General features: G+C 46.1%; 1 protein-coding gene across 4 annotated transcripts in view; it reads right to left on the minus strand.

Moving 5' to 3' along the window:
• TUBGCP6 (tubulin gamma complex associated protein 6) overlaps window positions 1-23,870 on the minus strand; it is a 103,259-nt gene that overhangs the window by 13,033 nt on the left and 66,356 nt on the right. For all 4 annotated transcript variants that reach the window (XM_033959181.1, XM_033959180.1, XM_033959182.1 and 1 more), the window contains exons 21-24: window positions 9,513-9,654; window positions 1,867-2,061; window positions 1,566-1,698; window positions 542-755 (exon numbers count right to left, since the gene is read on the minus strand). In XM_033959181.1, the coding sequence (XP_033815072.1) occupies window positions 542-755; window positions 1,566-1,698; window positions 1,867-2,061; window positions 9,513-9,654 (684 nt within the window). The remainder of the gene's footprint in view (window positions 1-541; window positions 756-1,565; window positions 1,699-1,866; window positions 2,062-9,512; window positions 9,655-23,870) is intronic.

The following is a 23,870-nucleotide window of genomic DNA, read 5'->3' on the forward strand; positions in this document are numbered from 1 at the left end:
TTGTTTAATTTGCCAACTAAATTACAACAAAAAATTTTTTGGCCCTAGAGCTGCTCCTTGGAAAGTACATTGTATATGTACAATAGATGCTTTTTATTTTCCATTATGCCTCCGCAGACACAGGCAGACCCAGTGACCAATTTCTACATGCCTCACAGTTAATGCACAATCGGAAAATAATCAGTTCCATAAGCAAATCTCTACCAAAGTAGGACCATGCATGGGAAAAAAACAAAATTAGGTAGCAAGAGCAATTCAGAAAAATATGATACAGGTAAAAAACAAGAGAAGTAGATCTCTTGTTTTTTACCTGTATCATATTTTTCTGAATTGCTCTTGCTACTTAATTTTGTTTTTTTCCCACTGCCCTACAAAACATTAAAAACCCCCACATAGCACAGAATCTAATATTTTCTGCTATTTTCACAAAAAGAGAAAGTGTGAGATCTAGTAGTGCTGTAAAAGCCTCTAAGACATTGGCACATGACCATCTCAACACCACATTCTCTTTGATTTAGCTTAAGAAAGGCAATCTGTTTACCGGAAAAGCGCTTTGTTGAGGTACTCTGCATGCGTTCGGTGAATCTCTTCCAGGTTTCCAACGGCAGATAGCTTGTTTCTAAATTCACACCATGTCACATGAAGTATCTGGTTAGCGAGGTAGCCCTGAATAACTTTCACAAAATGCTGCATCTCATGTCTGTACAGCTGGAGCTGGCGAAACTGAACAGCATTTGATGCATGATTTACCAAAGCTAAAAAAGAAAAGAAAATCAGTAATGACAGCTGGAACTCTAATTACTTGTAGGGACCATGGAGAAAGCAGTTACTTACCATAACAGGTGTTATCCAAGGACAGCAGGCAGATATTCTCACATGTGGGAGACATCATTCACAGAGCCCCGGGTATGGACAGCTTTAAAAGTGTAGTCACTTTAAATTTTTAGAAACTTTGCGACTGCCCGCACTGCACAATTTACCAGTAGAGTTCAGGAAGGAAGAATTATTTCAAAATTTTAAGAGACATCTAAAAGCACATTTTTTTCAAATGGCTTTCTCTAATTGAATAATGGAATGGGGACCGCAATCTGCATTAATTTGTACTGGTTCGTGTTGATTTGGATTTATTTATTTCATATAAGTTTTAGTGGATATGTTTTAGAAATGTTAATTTCTTTCCTTTCCTATTTTCTAATGGAGTTCCTTTCTTAAATATGATTAAGTTGCGATGTAAACCGCTTTGATCATTTTTGGCTTTATAGGCAGTATAGAAAGATTTTAATAAACATAAACACATGCACAAGTGCCTTCCCGCCCAACGTAGGCTCGCGGTACCTCCGTTCCATAAGCAAGCTAAGAAGCCAACTAGGGGAGGTGGGTGGGTTGTGAGAATATCTGCCTGCTGTCCCTGGATAACACCCGTTACGGTAAGTAACTGTGCTTTATCCCAGTACAAGCTGGCTGGGCCAGTTTGGTCTTTATCTGCATTACGCACCAAGACTTGTGTATACGTCTACAGAAGCATGCAGACAGAATGAGATATTTTGTGGATGTCTTCTTCTTACCGGAGCGTTTTAAATGGAACCAAATGTCCTTCAATGTCCACACCATGTGCTTCAGCTGCAGCAGAAAGGAGAAGATCTTGCTGTATTTACTCATGCAGCTCTCTGTAATGACGATGTTCAGAGGCCAATCAACCTAGACAAAGGCAGAGCTATTGCATCACTTGCTGTCCTGTCTTTCATTCCCAGCTTTCTTATTTTTTGTTTTAACATATTTTTAGTAAGAAATCAATAGCTGTATTGTGTCAATAAATGCTGAAAGAAAATGGCTGCTTAGGCTGAAGAAGAAAGATCAGTTACTGACCTTATAATGAAGCTCCAAGCAGCTCAAGGCATCTGGTGCATTAGGTTTAAACACTTCAGGGAGGTACTTCAATGCGAACGAGAGGTTGGAAGCTAGCTGGGAGTCTCCATGCAGACTATACTGTAGAGCTTTGTTTAAAATTGAATTGAGAACCAAAGGATTCAGGAGTTCTCCTGGTGTCTGTCCTAATCCAAGCTTTTCAAAACAAAAATCAAATAAGCTGTAAACCATGAATTATTATTCTACAAAAGTCAACTTTTACAGGTTGATATACGAGAGATCTAAACACTCCCCAAGCATCTAAAAGAGAAGTCGATAAGCCATTATTAAGACGGCTTGGGGAAATCCACTGCTTTTTCCTAGGATAAGCAGCATAAAATCTGTTTTATTCCTTGGGATCTTGCCAGATACATGTGACCTGGGTTGGCCACTGTTGGAAACAGGATACTGGGCTTGATAGACCTTCGGTCTGTCCCAGTATGGCAATTCTTATGTTCTTATCTAAATTTAGGAAGTTAAAGAGTGGGTGGGACCAGGACTGTGGCCAGGTAGAGAAGTAAGTTAGGTATTCAGTTCTAATTTCTGGTCTTAGGCCCTAACTTAGGTGCTCAGCTATATCTTGGATATCTACCTTTCACTGATCACTACAGTTGTAGCAAGAGAACATGATAGTAGATAAGAACTATATGGATCATTTGTTCTGTTCAATTAACTTCCTGGTACAATATTATAGATCCCAATTGCTCTATGGCAAAGAAGTGATGGGAAAGCAACTTAAAATTGTTTTTTGCTTATCCCATTTCTTATATTGCTATTGTTTCTGCCTCCATCAATTCCACTGAAAGGCCATAAAATGTCACAAATACGTACAGCCAAGAATAGAAGCACATTCAATATAGCAATTCACCATGTACCTCAACATCCATCCTTATTTGGAAAAGCAAATTGCATCAAAATGTCTGATCAGGGAGCAATTCACAAAGCTCTTCAACCATCTCCAAAAGGTTCATAGGGATTAGAATGGCAGTGGCCTTAAGAATTTGGTGGTTTTTTTCTCAGTAAGTCATGTGGGAAGTACTGGTTTAAAATTTTTTTTTATGGATTACCCATTCTACAAAAAGCAGGACAAATTTTGCCCCATGCTAATAATTTGTCAAAAGACACAATAAAAACTATTCCTAGGCCATGGCTTAACTTTAAAATGAGAAAAGACCAGAGTGATTCTGGCTTACAGAAAACTGACTTTGTGAGATTTTAGTTGCTGCCTGTGGAACTCCCACTCTCAATCATCACTCAAAAATCTCGTTTTTCTTTTTATACTCATGAAAATTTTCATTTGCAAAGTGAATCAACCAAACTAGATACATCTTAAAATACTTAATATAGGTTACAAGATCCCTTATCCAAAATCCTTGGGACCACATATATTTCAGTTTTTGGAATGACAATGTTAATTCAGAAAAAGACAGACCTTAAGACCATAAAATTGCCACCAAACTTTTTTTTATTTCAAAATAAGGCAAACATTAAACACTTCAAGCACTTCAAACACAAACTTGCCTGCACTGGCTGACATGTCCTTGCCTCAAATTTTCATGTAGGACAGATATAAAATAAAATATAGAAGTGCACATCCCAACAGTTTTCATAATCTTGTTTTCCATGTTATTTAGTAATCTGTACTCTTTCAGAAAAAGTGTGTACGTCACTATTCACAAAGGGCCCCTTTTACAAAGTCACTACCATGGCTTTGTAAAAGGGGCCCAAAGTGCACATTACTGGGGAAAGAGTTGCAAACATTAAACACTTCAAGCACGCCAAACACAAACTTGTTCTAAACTATGGTACTGGAGTAATACCTTAAATGAAGCTTTAACATGCATCATCTTTAGTCACACATAGGGCTCCTTTTAGAAAGGTGCGCTAGCGTTTTTAGCGCACGCAACGGATTAGAAACATAAGAACATAAGAATTGCTCAAGAGGAGATGGTAGCAGCTAGCGCGCGCTATTCCGCGTGTTAAGGCCCTAACGCACCTTTGTAAAAGGAGCCCATAGTCTTTCTTAGCCAAAAACGTCTAACATGCCTCATTTTCTGTCTGTAATCAGCTATCACTGCAGAAACAGTGGCAGTCTTTTTAAAGACTTCTTCCAGTGTAATCTGTCTAATTAACAAAGGTTTCTGTTTCAGTAGTCTCTCTTTGATCAAGTAGACTGCCATAATCTCATGCTCACTGATAAAATATGCATGTTGTTCCATGCCAGCAATTAACTGGTCACACATTTTCACCATATCATCTATAGAGATTTTTTCTCCGGTGTTCACAAGGTCTTCATTATTACTATCCTCATGTGTTTCTTTATTTAACAAAAGTCACTACACTTCCATAAAAGCCAGTGTTATCATCCACCACTATTTTAATAAATCCAGTGACCACACTGAAACCAGAAAAGCCGCTATTCTAGAACAAGTGGAGAAAAAAAGAACTCAGTTATACGGCACCCTCCTATTGCTCAAAGCACATAAGGGTAGGGGCATAGGAACAGTTAATCTTCAATTGGAAATCCAAAGATAAACTCCACTGATATCCTGTGATTAATATTATACCCTGACAGGGAAACCCTGTTTCACTATCGCTGTGTCAGGGGGAGGCTCCTGCTATCAGCCCCGCTATGGAAAAAATGGCGTGGTTTGAGGACTCTTGACATTGCCCAATGTAACACAACTTACAAGGGCATTGTATTAAATACACCACACCTTTTGACATGCAAGAAGAAAATGTCCCTCAACTCATAATTTTTCTTGGTTTGATGAGAATAAAAAGTATTGCCCTCTATCATGATAGAACATACAGAGCAGCTCCCACACTTCTTGTCTCTCCAAACCCTTGTATCAGTTTTACATGTCTAAACATCCGATCTACTTAATTTGTCTTTTAAATTAGAATTCCTTTGAAAAGAAAATAACACTTATCTCTTGTAAAACAGGATTTACTTCCAACACTGGTAAATGTTTCTTAATAATGCAATATATCTGATCTGATTGCAATGTAAACTTTTGAACAAAGGGGAGAATCTCCACATTCTGTTCAGTCTTCCTGTATTGTAATAGAGATTCACAGGGGTTATAAAATGCTCTTCAGACTGCATGTTTGACCACCTTCTTTGGATAACCCCTCTCCATAAACTTCAAATACAGTTCTTTAGCATCCCTCTTATATATGCCATTGTACTACAAAACCTATGCTGCAAAAACTGGGAAAATGGGATATTATTTTTCATATGCTTAGGATGCATGCTGGAAAAGTGTAAAACTGAATTTCCTATTTGTGTGTTTAGTGAACACTGATGTCACAAAACGTCTCTCATGGCACTGGTCTTTGACCTAAGGGCCGCCGCGTGAGCGGACTGCTGGGCACGATGGACCACTGGTCTGCCCAGCAGTGGCAATTCTTATGTTCTTATATTCTTATTACTTCTATATCCAAAAAGAATATCAGACAGCCATTACATTAGGATGGCACTGATTCAAAAATCCCAGAAAAAGTTTTTAATTCATATGCAGAACCTCTCCAAATGCAAAACACATCGTCAATAAATCGTCGCCAACAGACCACATGCTTTCAATGTAAAGAGGAATAAATCCATCTTTCTTCAAATTGTTCCAAAAACAAATTGGCAACAGTGGGGGCAAAGGAAGCCCCCATTGCCACCCCTGAGCACTGCTGATAAAATTTGCCATCAAAAATGAAGGAAGTCGGAGGCTGAAAACAGAATTATTGGCACAGATGGATGGTTTGGCCAGATCTGATTATCTTGTCTTTGTTTTAGCAGCTTCTAATCTGCCATGGGAGTTAGATTATACTATGTTAAGGTGTCTTGAGAAGAGTTTATTTGCCACATAGTGAAGCAAGACAGGCAATGATTGAGCATTGGCTTCCTCCGGTGAACAACGGTGGAGGGGTAGAACCGAGAACTGAACTGGAATACAGATTACTTGGTAAGGAGACAGATGGATATTCTAGTTCTGACATTAAGCTCGTTTGTAAAGAAGCTGCTATGCGACCAGTGAGAAAAATCTTCAATGCACTTGAAAATCATCAGCCAGATGACAACAATCTCCCAAGCATCGAGCTAGAAACTGTCACCACATTTGACTTCTTGGAGATTATAGCTCACATCAAAGCATCTGCAAAGAACTTAACTCAGAAATACACAATCTGGAAAAAGGAATTTGAATCAGTATGATATTGTATTGTTGATCTTATGGTTGTAAAATGCTATGTCTTCCTGTCCTATTCAATATTGTATTTCTCCCCTTCTACCTTCTGTAATCTAAGTCAGTCTATAATGTCTAAATGTATATTTATACCGTCATGTAATGACTATTGTTTGTATATCCCTATTACTGTAAGCCTCTTAGAAATCTGACAAGCGGGATAACAAATTTTAATAAAACTTGGAAGCTTCATAGCAATTCTGCTCAATTCCATGATAAACTTAGCTGGAAATTGTTGAGGACGTGGCAATGTCTCTAAAAATTCTTCCAAACATCTGAACGCCTCATCTTGAGGTATGCTAGTGTATAACGAACATACATCAAAAGTCAAGTATACAAGGCAGAGGAAGACAAATGTCCCTCTGTTTCCAATATCTGTAAAAAGTGTGTGATATCCTTAAAGAAACAAAAAAACTATGTGGAGAAATGATGTTCCAGAGATGGACTTTATTAATATTAAAACTTGGTAAACCTCATAAAAACCTATTGGTAAACCACATAAAAACCTATAAGACGCAGTCTGCTGAAAAGCTTTGGACTCTGGACTCTTAAGAATCATTACTTCACTTGTTCCAAACGATTGAATATATATGTCCACAAATTTACATGCCCGTTCCAACTGGGAATCCCTAGCTGCCACAATAGGCCTCTCCGGGGCAAGGGCGGCAATTCATGTCTCTATGAATTTTGGGAAGAAGATAAAACACTGGAACCTTAAGGGCTCCTTTTACAAAGTCGCGCTAGGGCCTTAATGTGCAGAATAGCGCACGTTAAATTGCCGCTACCACCTCCTTTTGAGCAGGCGGTAGATTTTTGGCTAGCGCACGCTAATTTGGTGCGTGGGTTAAAAATGCTAGCGCACCTTTGTAAAAGGAGCCCTAAATCTATCATAATTCAAAAATCTGAATTCCTTAACTGTTAGGAATTCATCATTTTTTTCCTTTTTGTGTTACTAATAATATTTGATGTGCTATGTTATCAGAAGGATCATCACTTAATTCCATATAACTAGTACCATTCAAAAGTTGCTAACAAGCTTCCTAATTGTACTGATCTTTCCCCCAAATGAAAACTCCTCCCCCTTTGTCCGCATGGCAAATAATGATAGAATCATAATTCCAAAGCTGCCTCAAGGCTTTCCTCTCCTCTTTAGACAAATTAAATTTGTGGGAAACTCCTTTCTGTTGCAGTTTCTCCAGATCTTTCAACACTAAAGGCTTTAAATGTGAGGGTCCATGGTGCCCAGCGGTGTCAAAGTAGAACAGCCCAAAAATTAGCTGTTGGATTGAATTAAAACATTTTCCTAGTTTATGTGAGGTCCATAAATATTTGGTAAGTTAATTGCTGGTCGATATTCTATAAATTGTGAACCCTAAGTCCATCATGCACAACTGCAAGAGGGTCCTGACCTGGGTAGATCAGAGGCCTGCCTAGCACTAGGAAGTGCAATTTTTAGAACATTATCATTTATATGAATAACTAGTCTTTAAGCCTGTTACATTAACGGGTGCTAGAATAGATGTGTGTGTCTGTCTTTATTTATTTATTTATTTCTCTCTCTCTCCTTGGCTGTTTTCTGTCTCTCTTTCCTTCTGTCTCTCTCTCTTTCCTTGGCTGTCCACCACCACTCCTTGCCTGCTCCCCCTGTCCAGCAGTAGCCCTTCTCCCTTCCTTTTACCTATCCCCTGTCCAGCAGCACCTCTTCCCTGCTCCCCCTGTCCAGCAGCAGACCTTTCGTTTCACCTCCCCCCCTGTCCAGCAGCACCTCTTCCCTGTTCCCTCTGTCCAGCAGCAGCCCTTCTCCCTTCCTTTTACCTCCCCACTGTTCAGCAGCACCCCTTCCCTGCTCCCCCTGTCCAGCAGCAGACCTTCTCCCTTTGTTTTATCTCCCCCTGTCCAGCAGCACCTCTTCCCTGCTCCCTAATATCTACTCCCAAACCGCCGTTCTTACCCTCCCTCCATCCTGGCTTCCTGGTCTCTTCTGGCCCACTGGCACAAACCGCTGCTCTTCATTCGCCTCTTCAAAGCAGCCTGCTGAGGATCGCCGGCTGGCTGTAGCGAACCTTGCAGGCCGTTCTCCACCTCGGTAGCACGTTCCCTCTGACGCGATCCCGCCCCATCTCTGATGTACGGGATTGCATCAGAAGGAACGTGCTCCCGAGGTGGTGAGCGGCCTGCGAGGTTCGCTACAGCTGGCTGGCAATACTCAGCAGGCTGCTTTGAAGAGGTGAATGAAGAGCAGCGGCAGCAGCAGCAGCGATTTGTTGTCTGGTGGGCCAATTTTGAACACCCCGCGGGCCTTGGAGTGAGTGAGGACAGGAGGGGGAGTCAACGGCGTGTTCTCCACCTCCTTGCGTCCATGATCGCCATTTAAAACTCCGCATGCGCAGTACAACTGCCCCAGAGCTACGGATCATGGACGCAGAGAACATGAAGTTTGAAGTGCGCTTGCACGCTTAGGGTTTTATTATAGTAGATTGGCAGCATTAGGACATGAGCACCTCATTAGATGCATAAATGCAGATTTATGCTGCTATTCTATAATGGCAATTTGTGTGCAAAACTACCAGTGTGGAATTTACACTTAAGAGTATTTTATTTTGGTGCCTAACTTTAGGCATCCTTTTGAGAACAACCCCTACAGTGGTTATCATCAGCGAGCTGAGAGCCAAGGAATCCAGGTGCCAGATCCTGCTTCTCCCACTGATCCAACTTGTAAACTTGCAAAAAATATTGGAAATCTTCTCTAAGGACAGTCCGGTCAAATTATGGTCTTCAGAAGACAAGTTGCTCAGGTTTTCAAACATGTAAAAATCCAACCAGACACAGGAGAACCCACACAATATTCACACACCGGCCAACCAAAAACATCAAATGAAGAAAACTGTATGACAACCTACTAGCCACCAGAGCAACGAAACTGGACAGACAACTCACCAATCTGCTGACTTCGACCAGAGACTACAAAACCTTCAAAAAAGAAACAAAAACCCTACTCTTCAAAAAATAAATAAAACCAATATAACACAACCAGACATGCAATACTATCTACTTCTTAGCAAATTAGTAAATGTTCAAACTATTCCTTAAGTACTTCTTATTATCTTAACAATATGTAATTCTTAATATCATAACAATTCTTATGTAATCCACCTTGAACCGCAAGGTAAAGGCGGAATAGAAATCAATAATGTAATGTAATGTAATAAACACACACATACAAAAAAGCACAATAAAACCAATGGTAAGTGAAGGGCATCTGTCAAATACTTGACTAAAATGCAAGAAAGATTTCAACCTTGAAAGCCTGGAAAGCTTTCAGTGGTGATCATTATTTGTCAAGATGTGAGGTGAAGAGAAGTATTGTACCTTATCGAAGAGTAGCTCACTGAGAGACTGGGCAAACTCTCCATCTTCCATCAACAAGAAATGCCGGAGGGCTTCAAAGTGCTTCTCCATGTTCAGCTCCACAAAATAGTAATCCACAATGGCTTTGTTCACAAGTGACACACTAAGAATATAAACAGAGTGTTTTAATTTTTTCTTACACAAAAGTCAACTAGTAAACGTAAATCTAAAGCTTTAGAAATAACAAAACATTAAAAATGTGTGTATATGAAGCAGGAGGCATCACAAGGCACTCATATGTCATCAGGGATCCCAGAAAACAAAAAGAGCAGGGCTTAAGAACATAAGAAGCGCCATCTCCAGAACAGACCCTAGGTCCATCAAGTCCGGCGATCCGCACACGCGGAGGCCCCGCCAGGTGTACCCTGGCAGTTTTGGTCCCCATATCGCTCCAAGCTTCTCGTAAAGAGAAGTGCATCTAGCCTACCCCTACCCATGTCACTTCATGCCACTCATAAGGAGATGTACATCTAACTTACCCTTAAATCCTAGAATGGTGGATTCCGCAATTACCTCTTCTGGGAGAGCATTCCAGGTGTCCACCACTCGTTGCGTGAAGCAGAACTTCCTGATATTTGTCTTGAACTTGTCCCCCCTTAGCTTCAGCCCATGTCCTCTTGTCCGTGCCACATTGGACATTGTAAATAACGTTTTTTCCTGCTCTATTTTGTCGATTCCTTTCAGTATTTTGAATGTCTCGATCATATCCCCTCGTAGTCTCCTTTTCTCAAGGGAGAACAACCCCAGTCTCTTAAGTCTTTCCTCATAATCCAGGTTCTCCATACCTTTCACCAGCTTTGTTGCTCGTCTCTGCACCCTCTCTAGCAGTATGATATCCTTCTTTAGGTATGGAGACCAATGCTGGACGCAGTATTCCAAGTGTGGGCTGACCATCGCTCTATAAAGCGTCATTATGACTTTCTCCGATCTACTCGTGATTCCCTTCTTTATCATGCCTAGCATTCTATTTGCTGCCGCCGCACATTGCACAGACGGCTTCAGTGTCCTATTGATTAATACTCCCAGGTCCTTTTCCTGTTCAGATTTTCCCAGAGTTGCACCTGACATACTATACTTGTGTTCCTTATTTTTTCTGCCTAAGTGCATCACTTTGCATTTTTCCACATTAAACTTCATCTGCCATTTATCTGCCCAATTCTCCAATCGGCTCAAGTCACTCTGGAGTTCTTCACTGTCCTTCTGTGATTTGATGGCCCGGCATAGCTTTGTGTCATCTGCAAACTTGATGATCTCACTGGATGTTCCATCCTCTAGGTCATTGATGAAGATATTAAATAAGATGGGCCCTAGTACCGAGCCCTGGGGCACACCGCTAGTCACATTTTCCCAGTCCGAGAACTTCCCATTTATGCCCACTCTCTGCCTTCTGTTCTCCAGCCATTTTCCTATCCATCTTAGTATATCTCCTTCTATTCCATGGCCCTGCAGTTTCCTGAGGAGTCTTAAATGTGGAACTTTGTTGAACGCTTTCTGAAAATCCAAGTATATAATATCCACCGGTTCTCCATTATCAATTTGTCTGTTCACTGTCTCAAAAAATTGAAGTAGATTCGTCAAGCATGACTTCCCTTTCCTGAATCCATGTTGGCTGGCTTTCATCAGGTCGTGTGTGTCTAGGTGCCGGGTTATGCTATCCTTGATCAGCGCCTCAACCATCTTCCCAGGGACCGACGTGAGACTCACAGGTCTATAGTTGCCCGGTACTCCTCTTGATCCTTTTTTGAATATCGGCGTGACATTCGCTATCTTCCAGTCGTCTGGTATCTGCCCTGTTTTGATTGACAGGTTGGCAAGTTTTTGGAATAGTTCTCCGATTTCCACTTTTAGCTCTTTCAAGACTCTCGGATGAATTCCATCCGGTCCAGGGGATTTGTTGCTTTTGAGTTTGTCGATCTGGCGGTATATCTGGTCCAAGTCCACGTCTACTGTGGTAAGGCTGTTCTCTGTTACTCCTTTGAACACTTTCACTGCTTCTGGAATTGTTGCAGTGTCTTCCTTTGTAAAGACAGACGCAAAGAATGAATTTAGTCTGTCTGCGATTTGTTTGTCTTCCTTGATGTACTCTTTCCTTCCCTGGTCGTCCAGCGGTCCCACCGCCTCATTTGCGGGTTTTCTCCCTTTCACGCACTTGAAGAAGGGCTTGAAGTTTTTGGCCTCCTGCGCTATTTTCTCCTCATAGTCCTTTTTGGCATCCCTCACCGCCCTGTGACACTTCTTCTGGTCACCCTTGTGTTTGTTCCAAGTTTCGATTGTTTTCGTGCGTTTCCATGCTTTGAAGGAGTCCTTCTTTTCTTTTATGGCTTCCTTCACCTTTTTAGTAAGCCGGCTCTCTTTTGCCTTTGCTTTTCTTTGCTTTGGATATCCTCGGAATGTAGAGGCTTTGTGCTTCCGTGATAGTATTTTTCAGAAGGGACCATGCCTGTTCTACCGTTTTGACTTTGCCCATTCTTTTCTTGATCCATTGTTTCACCATGGCTCTCATGCTATCATATCTTCCCCTTTTGAAGTTTAAAGTTGTGGTTGAGGTTTTGGTACTTTTCCCCTTCCCGACATCGAGTCTGAAGTTGATCATGTTGTGATCGCTCGTCCCCAGCGGGACCGTGACTTCTACTTCCTTTGCTGGCCCTGTAATGCCGTTTAGGACCAAGTCCAAGGTGACGTTTCCTCTTGTCTGCTCTCCCACCAATTGTTCCAGAAAGCAGTCTCCTAGCACTTCCAGGAACATTGCCTCCTTGCCACAATTTGAATTTCCCAGGCTCCAGTCTATTCCAGGAAAATTGAAATCCTCCAAGATTATGACATTACCTGTCTTACATTCGTGTTTAATTTCATCTATCATTTCCACGTCTGTTTCTTCCATTTGTCCTGGCGGTTGATAGTAAAGGCCAATCTTTGTGTCAGCTCTGTTGTGTCTGGGAATCTTTATCCAGAGGGATTCCAGCTTCTTTTTCTCTTCTGTCATAGTCTCTCTCACAGATTCTATTTCTTTACAAACATATAGTGCAACACCTCCACCTTTCTGCCCCACTCTATCTCTTCTGTACAGTTTGTATCCCTGAAGTACCGTACTGTATCCCATTTGTTTTCGTCATTCCACCAGGTTTCTATTATGCCAATGATTTCCAGTTCTTCGTTCTTTGCTATTGCTTCTAATTCTCCCATTTTGTTTCTCAAACTTATAGCGTTCGTATACATACATTTGAGTTCCCTTTGTGTTGCCTTCTTAGACTCCTTAAGCTTAGCAGTCTCCCCTGGTTCCTTCACGGTATCCTTCCTTGCTCCTGTATTGTCTCTCTTAAATGCTTTGTGGTCGTCCCCTCCTGTGTCTGAGTAGTTGTCCATAGTTCCTTCTTTGGGACATCCTGTCGCCCGGACCATCGACTGGTGGTCGACTGTCGGCTTTCCCCTGACTTTTAGTTTAAAGCCTTCTCGATGGCCTTCTTGATGTTGCCTGCCAATACTCTTGCTCCTTCCTCGTTGAGGTGCAGTCCGTCCTTCCTGTAGTACTTGCTTCTTCTCCAGAACGTTGTCCAGTTGCGCATGAAGTCAAAGCCTTCCTCTTCGCACCATCGTCTCATCCAGGCATTGATTGCTTGCAGTTCCCCTTGCCTCCTTCCATCCGCTCTTGGTACTGGGAGGATCTCGGAGAAGGCTACCTTCACCTCCCTGATCTTCAGTATTCTTCCGAGTGAGCGGAGCTGACCCTTCATTTCTTCCCTGTCATACTTCCGTCTGCTCACATCGTTGGTTCCCACGTGGATAAGCACAGCAGTGTCCTCTCCCCCTGCGCTGTCTATGATCCTGGAGATCCTGTTGGCCACATCCTTCACTCTTGCTCTTGGCAGGCAGGTGACGATTCTATCCTCTCTCCCTCCTGCGGTGTAGCTGTCCACATGCCATACGATGGAGTCTCCCACGATGATCCCCATCTTCTTTATTCGGTGGTTCCTTGGGGGTCGTAAGTCTACATCCATGGTATAGGGCCGATCGTCTTCTTCCTGCGATACTCCTGAAGTTGTTTTCTGCTCTTCGGGTGGGGGGTGTCCTCCTGCAGTCTCCCTCTTACTCCTGGTGTGTGATCGCCCCTTGTCTCCGCTTTCTTTTCTCCAGAATTTGCAGGGATGTTTTCTCTTCTCTTATCCAGGCCTTCTTCCAGAGTTGTTCGGGTACTGTTCTCCACATGCTGCTGGTGTGCTTCCTCGATGTATCTTTCTAGTTCCTTGACCTCTTCGTTTGGACTGAACTGGACTAGAAGCTTCTCCTGTTCGCATATTTCCTCTTCAAAGGTGAGGAGTTCTTTTATATTCAGCACTGACTCCTCTAGTAGCCGGACCTGCCGTTTCAAGCTATCCAGCTCCATGCAGCGACTGCAAATGTATGCCTTAGTCCCCGAAGGGAGGTAGTCATACATATTGCAGCCGGTGCAGAAGACTGGAAAGCTCACCTTCTGGCTTCCCTGGGCATCCATCTCTTGTCCCCCTTCTGAGTTGTTTGGGCAAATCGGTTATGGACCTTCTGTCTCTGTCGTCTGGATGTTTTCTGGCTTCCTGGTTTCTACCTTCCTTTTTGTGAGTCTGCTAGTGTTACTGTTTGATCTCAGTCCGCTAGTGTTACTGTGTTAGCGTCTGTGAGTGCCTTTTTCCCCTCTGGGTGTGTGGTATGTGAGAGAGTGTGTGCCCTGCTGTGTAACTAGATAAAGATTGTGTTTTGTGGCTACCTTCCTGCTTGTAGTGAGTCTCCTGGCTTATGTCGGTTCTGATTTTGTTTGTGTTATGGTGTTGGAGTCAGTGAGTACTCTGTTCTTCCTCTGTTTCCCCTCTAGGTGTGTGGTATGTGAGGGAGTGTGCCCTATTGTGTAGCTAGCTAAAGTCTAGGATTTGTATCTACCTTCCTGCTTGGTGTGAGTTTGTTGGTGTTACTCCGCTGGTGTCCAAGTTTCCTGGCTCCTTCAACGGCTCCTTTGCAAAGGCTAGCTTGCTAGGGCGAGCACCTTAGTCGCTCGCCTTTGTCGCGCGCCGAACGGCTGCGCGCCGTTGGCTCCGACCCTTTTAAGGTAAGCTCTGACAAAGGGATGTTCTCAACTGACTATTTTTTTCTTAGTTCTCCTTGAAAGGGAACTGTACCATAAGGATCTCATGCCTGTCCTAAAACCAAACAGCCACTTGGACTTTGAGGATATTCACAGTGAATATACATGAGATTAATTTGTATATATGGTTGTCCCATGTGTATACATTAATCTTGTGCCCACTGTGAACAGTCTGCACTGGATATGGTAAGGGGCTGAGAACCACTGACTTATATTGCTTACACAGCCTACAAAGTAGAGTCTCGACAATCCAAGCCTAAATAGATATTCTCTCTACTTCTAACAACAGAACCTTTATCATATGAATGTTAAGTACAGACTTCTGCCTTGGCCCCTTTACAAGGACCTTAAAGGGCAATACACTGCAGATTGTGAGAGAGGAAGACCTAACAGAAACGCCAGAAGCATAAAACAAACAAAGACTACATTACAATTTATCTAGTTTTTATGCGGTGTATACAAATTTTTAAATAAATAAATAAAATAAATAGATCTTCAGAGACAGCAAACTTCCAAATAATAGAATACCTTTTTAACACAGAACATGAATGTTTCTATTTATTTTGAAAATAACCGTAATGAGAATAATTTTATAAAAGAGCATCTAAATGAGGGGGGGGGGAATCATATGGACCTTTATAAAATTACTCCATAGTAACTAGGCAAGCACATTTAGACCTGCTTTAAGATAGGTGTAATTCAGTACATGTATGTGCCAGTTATAAAATATACACATACTTGCTTGTTCTAATACACACACAAAAGGGTCATTTGCACTCCTGTTCTATTTGCTTCCCTCAGGAGTGTCTAAACACATAAGAGGAAGTGATAGGACAGAGTACATTACAGGGTTTCAAAGAAGGATTGGATAAATTCCTGAAGGACTCGGGGATTGAGGAATACAGATAGGGGTAGAGATAGGACTATGAAGGTTAACAGATAGAAGGGAAACGGGGAATGAATGGGTTCCAGACAAAAAATCACTTTACAGGTCATGGACCTGATGGGCTGCCACGGGAGCGGGCTGCTAGGCATGATGGACCACTGGTCTGACCCAGCGGAGGTAACTTCTTATGTTCTAATTCTATAAAGGTTGTCTAAAGTTAGGCACTAAGGGGGAAATTCTGTAAATGGGGTCTAAAATAGAGGTCTGTACAGGAATGGGGATCGCGGGAATCCCGCGGGTCCCGTGGGAATCCCCCCTAACCCACGGGACTCCCACGGGGATGGAAGGCTTTGGAAGCAGGGTTCGTCCATATAATATAATGGACACGTCAGCCTTAGTAAAAGAGGGGGTTTATAAGTTAATTACCTGAACAGAAAACAAAAAAAGGGTTCCACCAAAGAGATTCCACAAGGAAAAAGCAGTGCAAACACAAAAGAAACTGTGGAATTGATGATCCTGTCAGAAGTAATTCCTGCTTTTTATGGGGACGGGCGGGGATGGAGGTAATTCCTTGCGGGGATGGGTGGGGACGGAGAGGATCCTGACAGGGACAGGTGAGGACGGAGAGGATCCTGGCGGGAACGGGTGGGATTTCTGTCCCCGTGCGAGGACGGAGAGGATCCTGGCGGGGACGGGTGGGATTTCTGTCCCCGTGCAACTCTCTAGTCTAAAATTGTGCTTTACTTAAAACTTAGGCGCCTGTAGTATAGGCCAGAGTTTTAAAGGCCTACCATATTTTTCGCTCCATAGGACGCACCTGACCATAAGACGCACCCTAGATTTAGAGAAGGAAAACAAGAAAAAAACCATTTTGAACCAAATTCTCCCTGCCGTGCTCTGCACCCAACCCTACACTCCTTGCCAGGTTCTGCATCCTGTCCCCTCCTCCCTGCCATACTCTGTACCCTGTCCCCCCCCTCTGGTGGTCTAGTGGTAAGCCGGGACAGGGCAGGCTGGGACAGGGCACAGGGTAAGCCAGGGCACAGATGAGGCAGGCACAGGGCAGGCAGGCAGGCCTAGTGGCCTAGTGACAGGCAGGCTGGTATACCTAGTGGCAGGCAGGCCTAGTGATAGGCAGACAGGCCTAATGGCCTGGTGACAGGCAGGGTCCCCCCTCCAGGGCCCCCACACCGAGACAGGCAGGCAGGCAAGGGCCCCCCCTTTACCTCAATTCCTCCCGCAGTCCAGGGCTGTAGGGCAGGAGCTTTCAGCCTCCTGCCCTTTCCTCCAGCTTACTCCCGAGCGGCAGGGCCCTTCCTCCAGCTGACTCCCTCCTGCCCTTTCCTCTAGCTGACTTCCGCTAGGTGCAATTGTCTGAATTATTTACTGTATTTTGCGCTCTATAAGACGCACTTTTTTCCCCAAAAAATTGGTTGGAAATAAAGGTGCGTGTTATAGAGCGTATACCCGCCCTCCCCCCCGACCTTCATTCCTTTGGCGGTCCAGCGCTTTCAGCCTCCTGCCCTTTCCTCCAGCTGACTCCGGCTGCACAGAACAAAGCAGGAAGCAAAACGCTTGCACCTGCCTTCTGCACCGCTTTGACTCTGATGCTGTGTCAGAGTCAAACTGGTGCAGAAGGCAGGTGCAAGCGTTTTGCTTCCTGCCTTGTCCTGCGCCATGGGAGTCAGCTGGAGGAAAGGGCAGGAGGGAGTCAGCTGGAGAAAGGGCCCTGAAGAGACATGTTGCTTCTTCGCCGGCTCTTTACCAGTCCCGATGTCAGCAGGACTCAGGAGTCTTCGTGTTTCAAGCAAGGCAGTGGCAGTGCACCGTCAGAAGTCCTTTTCCTTTTTTTACAGCACCGACGGAGCCTTCCCCCGCTGTTGCCGAAATCATGGAGCTGAAGAGACGTGGAGCGGCACTTAGGATAAGCTTGTAGACAGCAGTGTCTACATAGAGGGAGTCAGCCGGAGGAAAGGGCAGGAGGTTGAAAGCTCCTGCCCTACTGCGCTGGACCGCCAAAGGAATTAAGGTCGGGGGAAGGGGGGCGGGTATTCGCTCTATAAGACGCACCCTTATTTCCAACCAATTTTTTTGGGGAAAAAAGTGCATCTTATAGAGCAAAAAATACAGTAAATCCTTCAGAGAATTGCACCTAGCAGCGCTCAAGTATTTCTCAGCCCCCAAACCATGCCTACTTTGGAGTTAGGCGCTGCTAGGTGCCATGCAATAGGTGCCTATTTTTTATAGAATCACGCCTAAGAAGATAAACGCTTATCACTCAATTTGTTTTATTTTTTGTTAAAGCTCATAATTGAAACCAATTTACTAATAAACCCCCATTTTTACAAAACTGTGGAAGAGGTTTTTAGAGCCAGCCAGCGCACTGAATGCTCTGCGCTGCTCCGACGGTCATAGAGTTCCTAGGAGTGTCGGAGCAGCGCAGTACATTCAACATGCTGGCTGGCACTAAAAGGAGAAATTAGGTTCTTACCTGCTAATTTACTTTCTTTTAGCTTCTCCAGACCAGTAGAGGTTAATCTTTACGAATGGGTATATATCCAATCATGACCAGCAGGTGGAGACTGAAAACAAAACTGTGGGACAGTATATAATATACTCCCTTCTCTATTTACATCAGTCTGCCGAATAGCCAAGCAGAACTAAGAACTGGAAAACAGAAAGAAAAACAATACTCCGAACAGGAGTAACAAATAACATACCCAAATGCTGTTGGAAAATGCAGAGGAGAAATACCAGAAGGAAAATGTCCCCACAGCTCGCCAGCTAAGCCAGCCGAGCCACAGCCGCTGTTCTTTAATTCTCCCCGGCCCTAGAAAAATACTAGAACCCGCAGCAAAAAACAAAACTGCCCGCGAAACAGCCCCAAGCACAACAACAATAGACAGGGTGGGGACCTCTACTGGTCTGGAGAAGCTAAAAGAAAGTAAATTAGCAGGTAAGAACCTAATTTCTCCTTCTTTAGCACTCTCCAGACCAGTAGAGGTTAATCTTTACGAATGGGACGTACCAAAGCAGTCCCTCACACGGGCGGGACCCCCGACGGGCCGACATCAGAACACACACACCGAACACCGCGTCCTGACGCGCCAGAACATCTACCTGAAAAAGTCTGACAAAGGAATACAAGGAAGACCAAACCGCAGCCGTACAAATGTCCACTGGAGGCACGAGCGACGACTCAGCCCAAGAAGCCGCCTGACCCCGAGTAGGATGAGCTTTGAGAAACTCCGGAACGGGCTGCTGCCCCAGAAGAGAAGCGGAAGCAAAAGTCTCCTTGATCTAGCATGCAATAGTAGCCCTAGAAGCGCCAGCCCACTAAGAGGACCAGTCAGAAGGACAAAGACATTATTTTATTTCCTGATCTCCTGGGTCCGGTGCACATAAGAGCGAAGGACCCGACCAACATGCTCAGCTGACTTTGCTCAGAAGAGCCCTCCCAACTACCCAAGACCGGGAGGACCACAGATTGATTGACATGAAAAGGAAAAACTACTATTGTCAGAAAAGGAAGGAACAGGCCTCAAGACAACCTGCTCCCTAGAAAACTCCAAGAAGGGAGCCCTACAAGAGAAAGCATGTAGCTCAGAAACACGCCTAGCGGAAGAAATGTCCACCAAAAAGACCGTCTTCAGAGGAAGGTCCTTCAAAGAGCAGCCGCCCAACGGTAAGAAGGGCGGGTGCATCAGAATAGAGAGAACCAGACTGAGATTCCAAGAGGGAATAGAGGACCGCACGGGAGGCCTGAGCACCTTGGCCGCCCGCAAAAAGCGAATCACATCAGGAATGGCTGTCAAACGCTGACCCGTCACAAACCCCCGAAAGGCTGACAAGGCCACAAGCTGAACCCGGAGAGAAGCCGAAGCCAGGCCTCTATCCATGCCATCTTGCAAGAACTCTAAGAAGTTAGGCACAGAAACGCGAAGAGAGACCACTCCCCGCACCTGGCACCACCCTTCAAAGAAGTGCCAAATCCACACAGAAACCTGAGAGGTAGAAAGCCTCCAGGACCCCAAGAGTGTAGAAATCACCCTATCTGAATACCCCTTCTTACCAAGGCGACCCCTTTCAAAAGCCAAGCCGTAAGACAGAAGGGAGACGGGTCGAACATGGGAATGGGACCCTGTGTCAGAAGGTCGTCCAAGGGAGGCAGAGGAAGAGGATCCGCCACCAGAGTGTCACCAGATCTGCGTATCACCGATGTCGAGGCCAATCTGGAGCCACCAGAACCCCCAGACCCGGATGGCGAACAATGCGGAGAAGAACTCTGCCCACTAATGGCCACGGAGGGAACCTGCACAACAGCCCCTCTGTTGGCCATGGTTGAACCAGAGCATCCAGACCCTCGGCCAGTCCATCCCTGCGACGACTGAAGAAGCGGAACACCTTGGCCTTGCCACTCGTGGCCGACAGGTCCATCAGGGACTGACCCCAAGCCGGCATTATCAACTGAAGAGCCACAGGGCTGAGACACCACTCTCTGTGATCTAAGATGTGACTGAGGAAGTTCGCCTGAACAACCTCTACCCCGGCCATGTGAGAGGCTGAGAGGTCCAGAAGGCGTGACTCCGCCCCAAAGCATGAGCCGAGCCGCCTCCTCCACCACCTGAGCGCTCTTGGTGCCTCAACGATTGACATAAGCCACCGCTGTGGCATTGTCAGACCGGACTCTGACCGACTTGCCCCTCAAGCGGAAGCGGAAGGCTAATAGCGCCAGAGGGACGGCTCTGGTCTCCAACATGTTGATTGACCAGGATGCTTTCTCCATGGACCAGGTGCCCCTAGACACTGAGCCCCCCCAACCGAGGAGATTGGCATCCGAGAGAAGCACCGTCCACTGCGATAGGTCCAGACTCATCCTCTGGACCAGATGAGAGGTCTGGAGCCACCAAAGAAGACTGCAGCGCGTCAAGCCTCACAGAGGGACAGGGACCTCCAAACTGAGCCACTGGGGTGACCATCTACGGAGCCGAGCATACTGAAGAGACATGTGGGCCCACCACACAACATCCAGGAACGCTGCCATCGACCCCAAGACTTGGAGGAAATCCTGCGCCCGAGGACACCGGGACGCCAAAAGAAGGCGAATCTGAGATTGCAATTTGCTTACCCGGGCCTCTGGAAGGAAGACCTTCCCCAAGGAGGTGTCGAACAGAACTCCAAGGTACTCCAGATACTGAGTGGGGACCAACCGACTCTTGGAAAGGTTGACCACCCAGCCCAGCGACCGGAGAAACTCAACCACCCGAGCCGTAACTCGGGCGCTCTCCTGCAATGACTTTGCCCGAAACAACCAGTCATCCCAGAAGGGGTGCACCAGAATGCCCTCTGGCTGCAATGCCACCGTGACGACCACCATCAACTTGGCGAACGTCCGGGGAGTCGTGGCCAGGCCCAAGGGAAGCACCCAGAACTGATAGTGCAGACCCAATATCGCCAAGCAAAGAAAGAGCTGAGGAGCGGCCCGAATGGAAACAGGCAAGTAGGCCTCCGCCAGAGCGAGAGAAGTCAGGAACTCCCCCGGCTGAACCACCAGAAGGACAGACTGCAGTGTGTCCATGCGAATAAAAGGGAATTCTGAGAGTCCTGTTGACCTCAGTTTAAACCAAGGATGGGCCGAAAGGTCCCCTCCCTTTAGGGCCCCATAAAGGAAATGGCGTACCAGCCGATACCGCACTCCTGAGGGGACACTGGACAACTGCTTAGAGATCTAGCAAGCGCTGAAGGGTCTGGCAAAAGGCTAGCGTCTCCCATGCCACCTGACATGGAAAGGCTAGATATGATCCGGCAGAGAGCGGATAAAATTCAAGTACATAACCGTCTCGCACCACCACCAGGACCCACTGATCGGACGTGATCTTGGCCCACTTTGGAAACAAGTTGCGAAGCCGGGCACCCCCGGGAACCAAAGGAGGCGCTGGCAAAGAGACATCGCGCAGGACGGGCAGCAGGGAAACTGGGGGGGAAACTCCCAGCCCCCCGACGGGCCCCCTGAAAAAGACTGCATGCGCTAAGCCAACCGACCCCGGGGAAAAACCGGAAGCCTGGAAAGAAGCAGTCCCATGCCCCAGGCGAAACTTGCGAAATTCCCGCAGACGCCCCCGGGCAATGCCAACCCGAGAAGCTGGGCGGGCACGGTCCTCAGGCAGACGGGGCACCTCCGGGTCCATCAGAGTCTGAACCACCGGATCTAAGTCCTCTCTAAACAAAAAACAACCCCCGAAAGGGAAATTTTGGGAAGTTCAGTTTTGGACGCGGCAACCGCCGACCAAGCGCGAAGCCACAAGGTACAGCGTGCGGCCACCAAAAGACCCAGACTTACCAGCACCAAGTCACAAAGAACAACCGAGAGGAACGAGGCAGTCATCTCAAACTTCACCACCTCCAGATCCACTAAGGACCAGTCATCAGACTCACGATCCAGGACAAGCTCAGACCACCGAAACACGGTGCGAGCCACCAGCCCCACACCAATAGCTGCCGGGACCCCCAAGGCAGAGACATCAAAATTATACTTAAGAAGTGTCTCTAACGTACGCTCCTCAGAGACCCTAAGAGCAGATCCGTCCATAACAGGCACGGTATGCCGCTTAGGAAGTGCCGAGACCACCGCGTCCCCCATTGGCGTAATTAAGGTAGCCCTATCCCCCTCCGGGATGGGATACCCATGAGCCAAGGCGCATATCAAACGAAACGGCGCCCGTAGGCCACTGCGCCAACACAAAAACCCGAAAATCCTGAAGCACAGGAAAAGAGCGGGAAACAGGACAGACCCCCTGAAGCAGAGGGGCCCCCAAACGTGGGGTCTCCGGTGGCGCAACTTCGAAAATGCAGCACCAAGGAGACCTGCTACATCAGGTCTAAAAGCTCATCCCTCTGAATAAAAAGCGCACCACGGACGCATCTGCTCTGGAAGACGGGAAAACCGCCGCCCCGCTGCCAGCGGGCGTCCCCTCTAGAGGATCCTGGAAGCCCACCAAAGCAGCCAGGTCCTCAACCATGCCAACACGCTCCTCCGACCACCAATTCGCAATCCAAGCCCCCCCGCGGGCGCTTGGATGAGGGAGGAGAAAGAGGGGACGCCAAACGAAAAGAGGGAGGCAAGCCATAGGGGGCGCGGAGGGAAAACCACCCCTGAAACCCCCCAGGTGCACGTGGGATCCCCAATTGTCTGCACAAAGAAAGAAATTAAATTGGGGACAAAAAACCCCTGGGGGTCCCCAGGGACTCCCTGCCCCAGCAGGGGTCCCTGCTGAAACCTGCCCCTGTTTTTGCAATACAGGGGGAAGGTCACCTGAGTTTGCAGACAAAATGGAGGGGCCAGACAGAGAAAATGGCGAAGTTCCCGCCAAAAATGCTCCCTCCATGGCCTGTAGCGGCTGAGAAGACTGAACAGTCCCAGCCGCTAAAACAGGCAAGTCGGCATCAGCTGTCAAAAAATAAGCAGAGAGGGAATCCTTCGGCGAATCCCTCCGTGGGCGGTTGGGGAAGACCGGGCTTCCCCACTGCTCCCAGCCGACTCGCGAGGCACCATCGGTGGGGAGCTCTGGGCGCCTGCAGCCGCTGCCGACGGAGCTCCACCACCTCACCGACCCAAACCGCCGAGTTCAGGCCGGCCGCGAGTGCCTCGCGGCTGGACCTAATTGTGTCTCACTCCCCCAGAGAAGGGCACAATTGCTCCATACGCGACCTAGCTAGAAAAAAGTGCCGGTTAGATGAAAAAATACAGTAAAATACAGTTTTCTTAAAGGGAAACAACTCTCCAGACCAGCACTACCTCAGGATTTTTTTTTTTTTTTTTTTACAGAACAGACTCCACAGGCTCTCGAAGCAATATGCCTTGCTTGATTTAGGGGGCAAGGCTTACTGCTGAGGCTCCTCTAAAAAAATGTGGGGAGGTGGAGGAAGTGGGGGGAGGGACCCCGCTCGAGACCCGCCGGGTTTGACACCCCCGAGGTCGGACGGACCCCCAAACAGGGCCCGCCCAAGCTCTGTCCGGCCAAAAACAGGGACTAGAAACCCCCTAAACAAATTCCAACAGCCCTACCAAGGGAGATGGGTACAGATCACTCAACACCTGCTGGAGACTGAAAGAAGACTGATGTAAATAGAGAAGGGAGTATATTATATACTGTCCCACAGTTTTGTTTTCAGTCTCCACCTGCTGGTCATGATTGGATATATACCCATTCGTAAAGATTAACCTCTACTGGTCTGGAGAGTGCTAAAGAAACCTCTTTTGTGTTTTTGTAAAATAGAGGGTAAGTTAGGCACCTAACTTTAGGTGCCTATAGACACCTCTTAT

Source organism: Geotrypetes seraphini, chromosome 9 (assembly GCF_902459505.1).
Source record: "Geotrypetes seraphini chromosome 9, aGeoSer1.1, whole genome shotgun sequence".
NCBI classification, from domain to species: domain Eukaryota; kingdom Metazoa; phylum Chordata; class Amphibia; order Gymnophiona; family Dermophiidae; genus Geotrypetes; species Geotrypetes seraphini.